This window comes from Corvus kubaryi, unplaced genomic scaffold (assembly GCF_017639235.1).
Source record: "Corvus kubaryi isolate FWS band 111438036 unplaced genomic scaffold, C.kubaryi_AGA036_p1.0 36964, whole genome shotgun sequence".
NCBI classification, from domain to species: Eukaryota; Metazoa; Chordata; class Aves; order Passeriformes; family Corvidae; genus Corvus; species Corvus kubaryi.
Window position 1 is genome coordinate 39,670 of NW_024580994.1, and position 9,365 is coordinate 49,034.

At 64.3% G+C, this 9,365-nt stretch overlaps 2 protein-coding genes, 1 long non-coding RNA gene and 1 other non-coding gene across 4 annotated transcripts in view; 3 read left to right on the forward strand and 1 right to left on the reverse strand.

The window, feature by feature from the left end:
- LOC121660827 overlaps positions 1-252 on the forward strand; it is a 911-nt gene extending 659 nt beyond the window's left edge. Inside the window, exon 2 of the long non-coding RNA XR_006014787.1 lies at positions 17-252. This is a non-coding gene — a long non-coding RNA (uncharacterized LOC121660827). The remainder of the gene's footprint in view (positions 1-16) is intronic.
- Positions 1-2,755, forward strand: part of RNF41 (ring finger protein 41) — a 14,894-nt gene extending 12,139 nt beyond the window's left edge. The window contains exons 6-7 of the mRNA XM_042020341.1: positions 505-608; positions 1,521-2,755. Of these exons, the coding sequence (XP_041876275.1) occupies positions 505-608; positions 1,521-1,872 (456 nt within the window). The 3' untranslated portion in view covers positions 1,873-2,755. The remainder of the gene's footprint in view (positions 1-504; positions 609-1,520) is intronic.
- Positions 2,756-3,840: 1,085 nt separating this feature from the next.
- Positions 3,841-3,922, reverse strand: TRNAS-CGA. Its single transcript has one exon. It is a non-coding gene; the product is annotated as a tRNA-Ser (tRNA).
- Positions 3,923-4,795: 873 nt separating this feature from the next.
- SMARCC2 (SWI/SNF related, matrix associated, actin dependent regulator of chromatin subfamily c member 2) overlaps positions 4,796-9,365 on the forward strand; it is a gene marked incomplete at its 3' end in the record, with an annotated part of 8,889 nt that continues 4,319 nt past the window's right edge. The window contains exons 1-13 of the mRNA XM_042020340.1: positions 4,796-4,943; positions 5,081-5,200; positions 7,120-7,205; positions 7,502-7,583; positions 7,684-7,776; positions 7,873-7,942; positions 8,046-8,115; positions 8,219-8,294; positions 8,387-8,518; positions 8,611-8,726; positions 8,807-8,931; positions 9,019-9,078; positions 9,180-9,217. Coding sequence (XP_041876274.1) covers positions 4,833-4,943; positions 5,081-5,200; positions 7,120-7,205; positions 7,502-7,583; positions 7,684-7,776; positions 7,873-7,942; positions 8,046-8,115; positions 8,219-8,294; positions 8,387-8,518; positions 8,611-8,726; positions 8,807-8,931; positions 9,019-9,078; positions 9,180-9,217 — 1,179 coding nt within the window. The remainder of the gene's footprint in view (positions 4,944-5,080; positions 5,201-7,119; positions 7,206-7,501; positions 7,584-7,683; positions 7,777-7,872; positions 7,943-8,045; positions 8,116-8,218; positions 8,295-8,386; positions 8,519-8,610; positions 8,727-8,806; positions 8,932-9,018; positions 9,079-9,179; positions 9,218-9,365) is intronic.

Here is a 9,365-nt window from a genome sequence, read left to right on the forward strand (position 1 = left end):
AAAAGGCCAAGGGGAGGTCAGGGCTGAGCGTGGCTGGGCTGGGCCACTCTGGGAGCTCTGGGAATGCCGGGATCAGGCTGGGAAGGGGCAGATTTGGGTGTTTGGACACTGAAATCCCAAAAAAACAGGGAATAAAAGGCTGAGGGGAGGTCAGGGCTGAGTGTGGCTGGGCTGGGGCATGCTGGGAGCTCCAGGAATGCCAGGATTGGGCTGGGAAGGGGCAGATTTGGGTGTTTGAACACCAAAATCCCCCAAAAAACCAGGGAATAAAAGGCCGAGGGGAGGTGAGGGCTGAGTGTGGCTGGACTGGGCCACTCTGGGAGCTCCGGGAATGCCAGGATTGGGCTGGGAAGGGGCAGATTTGGGTGTTTGAACACCAAAACCCCCAAAAATCCAGAGAATAAAAGGCCGAGGGGAGGTCAGGGCTCTGCAGGGCCGACCTGGGCTGCTCTGGGGTCTCCGGGCCGGTTCCATTTCCCGATCCCATTTTCCCTGCCCCGGCAGAAGAGGGACATCCAGCTGCTCAAGGCCTACATGAGGGCGATCCGCAGCGTCAACCCCAACCTGCAGAACCTGGAGGAGACCATCGAGTACAACGAGATCCTGGAGTGAGTGCTGGGAGCAGTGGGAACGCGCCTGGGGAGAGCCCGGAGGGGCCGGAAGGAGGCTGGCGTGGGGAAAGAGGGGATGAGGGGGAGTTTTTGTGGCTTTTGGCAGGGGGATTTGTAGGGTTTTGGGAGAGATTTGTAGGGTTTTTGGGAAGAATTAGTAGGTGGTTTTGGGCAATTTGTGGGGTTTGGGGGGGAATTTGTAGGTTTTTAGGGGGAATTTGGAGTTTCTCGTCTCTGTGAGCTCTGTGTGTCCCCAGCTGGGTGACACTCAACAACTCCACCAATCCCACCCCAAAACCCCAGCTCTGACCCCTCTGAGTGTTCCCAAGTGGGAGAACCTCAGAAATTCCACAATTCCACCCCAAAACCCCAGCTCTGACCCCTCTGAGTGTTCCCAAGTGGGAGAACCTCAGAAATTCCACAATTCCACCCCAAAACCCCATCTGTGACCCCTCTGAGTGTCTCCAGCTGAGTGACCCTCAACAACTCCACCCCAAACCCCCACCTCTGACCCCTCCGAGTGTCCCCAGCTGGGTGACCCTCAAGAATTCCATGCTCCCACCCCAAAACCCCCATCCCTGACCCCTCTGAGTGTCCCCAGCTGAGTGACCCTCAACAACTCCACCACAAAACCCCAGCTCTGACCCCTCCGAGTGGGAGAACCTCAGAAATTCCACAATTCCACCCCAAACCCCCACCACTGACCCATCCATGTCCTCCCACCTGGGTGACCCTCAACAACTCCACCCCAAACCCCCACCCCTGACCCCTCCACATGCCCCCCAGGTGGGTGACCCTCAACAACTCCACCCCAAACCCCCACTTCTGACCGCTCCGAGTGGGAGAACCTCAGAAATTCCACAACTCCACCCCAAACCCCCACCCCTGACCCCTCCACGTGCCCCCCAGGTGGGTGAACTCCCTGCAGCCGGCGCGGGTGACGCGCTGGGGCGGGATGATCTCCACGCCGGACGCGGTGCTCCAGGCCGTCATCAAGCGCTCGCTGGTGGAGAGCGGCTGCCCGGCGTCCATCACCAACGAGCTGATCGAGAACGCCCACGAGCGCAACTGGCCGCAGGGCCTGGCCACGCTGGAGACGCGCCAGATGAACCGGCGCTACTACGAGAACTACGTGGCCAAACGCATCCCCGGCAAGCAAGCCGTGGTGGTGATGGCCTGCGAGAACCAGCACATGGGCGAGGACATGGTGCTGGAGCCCGGCCTCGTCATGATCTTCGCTCACGGCGTGGAGGAGATCTGAGGGAATCCGCGATTCCTCCGCCTCCGTGGGTTTTTAGGGTGGCAGCTCCTCCCGCCCGTGAGGTCGCCCCGTTGAATGGACGCGTTGAAACCCCTTCCGTGTGCGCCCGCCTGGGCTCACGCCGGTCTTCAAGGAGAGAGGGAGGGAGGGACTGGTGGCTCCCACGCACTGCCAGACCCCTCGAGGGGGTCCCCCAAAATCCCGGCTCACATCCAGCTCACACCCCCTCCCCACCCCTTCCAGGACCGGGATCGCTGCCCGGCAGCTCCTCCCACAGCCGAATCTTCCCCCGCCCCCTCTGGAATTTCCACCTCGCTCTCCAACGCTTGGGTGTCCCCAAACGCTTGGGTGTCCCCAATCGGGGCGCTGCCGATGTCACCGACCCCGGAGCGAGGGCTCCTTCGGCCTTGGGGACCCCGCTGTGCCCTCGCTCCGTGCATGCCCCGTCCCCTCTCCCCGGGAGCAGCCGGATCTCCCCCGGTGGGCATCTCCCACCTCGTCCCGGTGCTGCCCCGTGTTCGGTTCCGCTTTCTTCGCCCTCGGTGTTACTTTTCCAGACACTCGTGATTGTGGTTCTGTGTTTTTGTTTTTTGTTTTGTTTTGTTTTGTTTTGGGGGTTTTTTTTGTACTTTTTTTTGTTTGTTTGTTTTGGACCTTTTCTCATTTTTACTCTCCTCTTTTATTTGATTTTTTTCCAAGTACCGTGGGCAGACGCCTCTGGCCTGGGTCCATGGGACTCGCTGGGAATTTAATTTATTTGCATTTCTTTTATCAGATTTTTTTTCTTTTTTTTTTCCTTTTTTACCGTCGTTTCTCCTCCGGTGTCGGTCCCGGCGGGAGGCAGGGATTGAAGTGATCAATAAACAGAATTCTGGTTGCTTTATCCCCTCCTTGGGGGCCTCCTCCTGCACCCCAAAACCCCCCCACCCACTGGGGGCTCAATCCTGGGGTAAAAACAGGTGGGTTTGGGGGTGTTCTCCCCATCCTGGGGGGATCCAGGGATTAATAAATATCACCCCTGGATGCTGCAGATCCCCCTGGGAGGGAATGGGGGTGGCTGAGGGTCCTGAGGGGGGGCTCCAGCTGTGGGGGGTCCCCCCAGCCCCGAAGCCCCCAAATTGTGCTCCCCAAAAAAGATAAACGTGTCCCAGTGCTTGCACCCCTAAAAGATCCGGGATTAAAGGGGGGTCCCCGCTGTTCACACCCCGAAAAGATCCGGGATTAAAGGGGGGTCCCTGCTGTTCCCACCCCCAAAAGATTTGGGATTAAAGGGGTGTCCCCGCTGTTCACACCCCCAAAAGATCTGGGATTAAAGGGGTGTCCCCGCTGTTCACACCCCAAAAAGATCCAGGATTAAAGGGGTGTCCCCGCTGTTCCCACCCCTAAAAGATCCAGGATTGGGGGGGGTCCCTGCTGTTCCCACCCCTAAAAGATCCGGGAGCAGAGGGGGTGGCCCCATTGTTCCCACCCCAAAGAGCCGGTACCGGAGGCTGAGGGTGCGTTTACCCCGCTGCTCCCACTGGTAAAAGAGCCGGTACCGGAGGATGAGGGTGCGTTTACCCCGCTGCTCCCGCCGGTAAAAGAGCCGGTACCGGAGGATGAGGGTGCGTTTACCCCGCTGCTCCCGCCGGTAAAAGAGCCGGTACCGGAGGATGAGGGTGCGTTTACCCCGCTGCTCCCGCCGGTAAAAGAGCCGGTACCGGAGGATGAGGGTGCGTTTACCCCGCTGCTCCCACTGGTAAAAGAGCCGGTACCGGAGGCCGAGGGTGTGTTTTCCCTGCTGCTCCCACCGGTAAAAGAGCCGGTACCGGAGAGACAGGATGTGTTTACCCCGCTGCTCCTGCCGGTAAAAGAGCCGGTACCGCAGAGCCAGGCTGTGTTCGCCGGTACCGGAGGGGCAAGGAGTGTTCGCCGGTACCGAGGGAGCTCCGCCGCGTGTCTCCTCCCGCCCAGCAAAAGTGAGCGTGGCGTCACGGACAGGATTCGAACCTGTGCGGGGAAACCCCATTGGATTTCGAGTCCAACGCCTTAACCACTCGGCCACCGTGACTCTCGCGCCTCCGACCGCCGCGCTCCGTATAGAGTCGGTGCTGCCGCCGCTGCCGGCCCCGCCCGGTGCTCGGTGTCCGGTGCCGCTCCGGGGCTCCCGCCGGGGCTCCTCCCGTTCCACCCCTGCCCTGGGCAGCGACGCCTTCCCCTATCCCAGGCTGCTCCAAGCCCCGTCCAACCCGGCCTGGAACACTTCCAGGGATGGGGCAGCCACAGCTGCTCTGGGAAATCCATTCGAACCCCTCACAGGGAGGAATTTTTTCCCGATGTCCCATCTAAACCCAATCTCCGTCGATTTGAACCCATTTCCCCTTGTCCTGCCTCTCTTGTCACACTTGAGGGCGGCGGGGCCGGGAACGGCGCCCGGGGGCAGCGGGACCAACAGCGGGCGGTGGAGCAGGAGCTCGGGGCCGGGAACAGCGCCCGGGCCCGGGAACGGCGCCGGGGGATGGCGGGGTCGGCGGGAACGGCGGGAGCGGGACCAGCAGGAGGCGGTGGCGGGCGCGGCGGGCGGTAGAACGGGGGCGGCGGGGCCGGGAACAGCGACCGGGGCCAGGAACAGCGACCGGGGGCAGCGGAGGCGGCGGTGCGGGACCGAGATCGGGACCAGCGGCCGGGACGGGGAGCGGCGGGAGCGGCGGAGGCGGCAGTGCGGAAGCGGCACCGCCAGGGGGCGGCAGCGGGGGCGGCGGGAGCGGCAGTGCGGGAACGGGAGAGCACCAAGGGGGGCAGCGGGGCTGTAAGAGCGAGCGGGCCCGGTGCGAGCGGCGGGGCCCGCGGGGCCAGCGCGATCGGGGCCAGCGGCCGGGAGCGGGAACAGCGACCGGAGGCGGCGGCGGCAGTGGCGGCGCGGGGCCGGCAGGGGGCGGCAGTGGCGGGCGGAGGCGGCGGCGCGGCCCGGCCCGCTCAAGATGGCGGTGCGGAAGAAGGACGGCGGCCCCAACGTCAAGTACTACGAGGCCTCGGACACCGTCAGCCAGTTCGACAACGTGCGGCTGTGGCTGGGCAAGAACTACAAGAAGGTAGGTCCGCGGAACCGCGGGGCCGCCGCCGCCGCCGCCCCCCGCCGGGCCCGGCCTGTCACGGCGCCGCCGCCGCCATCGCGCCCCCCCCTCCCCTCAGCGGCCCCGGCGGCCGCGCTGAGCCCCCGGCCCCGCAGTACATCCAGGCCGAGCCCCCCACCAACAAATCGCTGTCGAGCCTGGTGGTGCAGCTGCTGCAGTTCCAGGAGGAGGTGTTCGGGAAGCACGTCAGCAACGCGCCCCTCACCAAGCTGCCGGTGAGAGCCGCGGGGGGACGCGGGGGGACGCGGGGACACAGCGGCCGGGCCCCGGCGGGGCGTGCGGGGGACACGCGGGGACCTGGGCACGAGGCTCAGAGCAGGGACGGTGCCCCAGAGGTGCCGGGATGGACCCTCGTGGCCCTGGGATGGTCTGGGGAAGAGCCCCGAAGAATGGGGGACAAAGCCGTGACTGGGGACAGCATCTCAAAGACGTGGGGACAGCACCCCAAAGAGCAGGGGGTGGCACCCTGACACCCGGGGACAGCACCGGTGAGCTGGGCACATGGCCCTGATGGCCAGGGACAAGGCTCTGAGCGGGGATGGTGCCCCAAAGGTGCAGGGATGGCCCTGGGATAGGGTCCTGGAGATCCGGGGAGAAGCCCCAAAGAAGAGGGGACAAAGCCCTGGTTGGGGACAGCACCCCAATACCCAGGGGAAGCATCCCAGTAGCCAGGATGTCTCCTCAATACCCAGGGGACAGGGTCCCATTGACCAGGGACAAGACCCTGAGCAGGGACAGAGCCCCAAAGGTCCAGGGACAGAGCCCCAGTACCCAGGGACAGAACCCCAGTGACCTGGGGACACGGCCCCGATGACCCTGATGAGCAGGGACAGTGCCCTAAAGGCCCGGGGACAAAGGCCCAGTGACCCACAGGCAGCGCCCCAACGACCTGGGGACAAAGCTGAGTGGGAAAGGGGCCCCAGAGACCCCAAAAAAGGCCCCAAAGAACAGGGAACAAGGTCTCGAGTGGGAACAGCATCTGAGTAGTCAGGAACAGGACCCCAGTATTTGGGGACAGCACCCAGGGGCAGAGTCCCAGTGAGGTGGGGACAAGGCCTGAGTGGGGACAGCATCCCAAAGACGCAGGAGCAGCACCCCAAACCTTGGGGCAGAGCCCCGGTGAAAAGGGGACAAGGACAATGATGACCAGGGACAAGGTCCTGAGCAGGGTCAGTGCCCCAGAGATGGGGGGACAGCCCTGGGGACATGTCCCCAGTGTCCCCAAAGACCTGGGGACAAAGCCCCGAGCAGGAACAGCACCCCAATAACCCGGGGACAGCCCCAGTGAGCTGGGGACACGACCCCGAGCAGGGCCAGCGCGCAGAGCCTCGGGGCCATGGCCCTGGTGACACCGTTCAGCTTTCGGGTGACTCGGGGACAGCACCTGACCATGGACAGCAGCCAGTGCCAGCGCCCTGGTCAGGGACATCCCCTGCTGTGCTGGGGACAGTGCCGGGGAGCCTGGGACTGCGTCCTGCTGGCAGCTGTCCCCAAGGACCAGGGGCCAGTGTCCCCAGCAGGGACAGTGCCCGGCCAGGAGCAGTGTCCCAAAAGGGACAGCACCCAACACCAGGGGACACTGCCCCAGAGACAACCCCCAAAGAACCTGGGGACAGTGTCCTCTCCTGGGGACAGAGCCCGAGGAGGTGGCACCTGGGAGAGGGGATGGGACCCCGGCAAGGGGGTGGCACCCAGAGATGGGAATGGCATCCTGGTGGCATCCTGGTGGCATCCTGGTGGAAGCCACACCTGGGGATGGGGGACACTGCCAAGGGGGGGGCACCCGATGGTGGGATGGCACCCAGACACGGGGATGGCACCCTGAGGTGAGGATGGGACAACTGGACAAGGGGATGTCACCGCAGGGAGGGGACGGCACCCTGACAAGGGGATGGCACCCTGGTAAAGAGATGTCACCCGGGCAGGGTGTCACTCTGAGGAGGGGATGTCACCCAGACAAGGGGATGTCACCTAAACATGGGGATGTCACCCAGACAAGGGGATGGTGTCCCAATAAGGGAGTGTCACCCTGACAAGGGGATGGCACTGAGACACAGGGATGGCACCCTGAGGAGGCGGTGTCACCCCACCAAGGGGGTGTCCCTGTCCCCCTGACCCCCCTCTCCCGTTACAGATCAAATGCTTCCTGGATTTCAAGGCGGGGGGAGCCCTGTGCCACATCCTGGCAGCCGCCTATAAATTCAAGAGCGACCAAGGATGGTGAGCACCCACCTGCACCCATCGGGGAGGGGGTTCTGGGGGGTTCTGGGGGGGAGGGGGGCAGGGGTGGGGGTCCCCTCCATGGGAACGCTCCGGGGTGGCCTGGGGGTGCCCAAGGTGGGGTGGTTGTGGGGCTGTCACCTCCAGAGCAAAGAGGCTCTGGGACGTGTCCCCCTGTGTCACCACAGACCCTGATGGGGTCCAGGCTCCCCCCCATCCCCTCCCCAAATTTCGGGGTGCTGACGAGGAGACCTGAGCTGTGGCTTTCATGAGAGTTGCTCTTTTCTTCCAATAAGGCGGCGTTTCGATTTCCAGAATCCCTCACGCATGGACCGCAACGTGGAGATGTTCATGACCATCGAGAAATCCCTGGTGCAGGTAAGACCCCACAGCCCTGACCCCCCTCCCTCCCCGGGACCTCCCTGTGTCCCCCCCCCTATCCCACCCCAGCTCACAGCTCCGCTCTCCCCTTCCCCAGAACAACTGCCTGGCTCGGCCCAACATCTTCCTGCACCAGGAGATCGAGCCCAAACTGCTGGGGAAGCTCAAGGACATCGTTAAGAGGCACCAGGTGGGTGGCAGTGCCAGGCTTGGAGGGGGCACGGCGTGGCAGGGGGGGCTCATCCCAATATTTATCCCTGGATCCATCCCCCCGTGGCTGTCGCAGGGCACCGTGACCGAGGACAAGAGCAACGCGTCCCACATCGTCTGCCCCGTGCCCGGGAACCTGGAGGAAGGTGGGTGCTGGAGGGGGTGGGGGTGGGTTTGGGGGGGTCCTGGGGGGCTCCTGGGGGCCCGGAGGATCCCGAGGATCCGTGCTCAGCTCCGTGTGTCCCGCAGAGGAGTGGGTCCGGCCCGTCATGAAGCGCGACAAGCAGGTGCTGCTGCACTGGGGGTACTACCCCGACAGGTGAGGGGGGCATGAAGATTTCGGGACCCCCCGCCCTCCATACCCACCACCACCACCCCCTAAATCGCTGCGGGTGCCACTCTGACCCTGTCCCCCACCCCAGCTACGACACCTGGATCCCGGCCAGCGAGATCGAGGCGTCCGTGGAGGATCCCCCAACGCCCGAGAAGCCCCGGAAGGTACCGGGAGGGGACCCCCAGGCTTTTGGGGGGGCAGCTGGAGCCCCCAGCCTCCCTCCCTGGCCTGACACCTCCACCTCACTGCCCGGCAGGTCCACGCCAAGTGGATCCTGGACACGGACACCTTCAACGAGTGGATGAATGAGGAGGACTACGAGGTGACGGACGAGAAGAGCCCCGTCACCCGCAGGAAGAAGATCTCGGCCAAGACGCTGACGGACGAGGTCAGAGTGGGCTCGGAGCCCCTCGTGGTGGGGGGTTCTGGGGGTCTCGCCCTGCTCAGCTGGGTGCCCACAGTGCCCCCCTTCCCCCCCAGGTGAACAGCCCCGACTCGGACCGGCGGGACAAGAAGGGGGGCAACTACAAGAAGAGGAAGCGCTCGCCCTCACCCTCGCCCACCCCTGAGGCCAAGAAGAAGAACGCCAAGAAGGGGTGAGCTGGAGGGGTCTGGGGGGGAGGGGGCTCAGCCTTGGGGGTCAGTGGTGACTGAAGGGGTCTCTCTCCCTTGGCAGACCCTCCACCCCTTACAACAAATCCAAGCGGGGGCACCGCGAGGAGGAGCAGGAGGACCTGACCAAGGACATGGACGAGCCCTCGCCCGTCCCCAACGTGGAGGAGGTCACCCTGCCCAAGACAGGTCAGCGTGGGGGGCAGCAGCCACCAACCACCCTGGGGAGGGGTGGGGGGCGTCCCCGGGGTGCTCAGCGCCGCTGTCCCCCCACAGTCAACACCAAGAAGGACTCGGAGTCAGCGCCCGTCAAGGGGGGCACCATGACAGACCTGGGTGAGTCCGAGGAGCCACGGCAGAGCCGCGGCAGAGCCACGGCAGAGCCACGGGATCCCCGGGCTGGCAGTGCCCACACCCAGCCCTGTCCTCCCTTGCAGATGAGCAGGAAGACGAGAGCATGGAGACAGCTGGCAAGGTGAGCCCGGGGAAGGTGCGAGCACGGGAGGCGCCTTGCTCGATGGGCACCTCTTTATCCCTCACTGCTTGTCCCTTTTTTGGGCACAAAAAGACCCCTTCCCTTCCCTTCCCTTCCCTTCCCTTCCCTTCCCTTCCCTTCCCTTCCC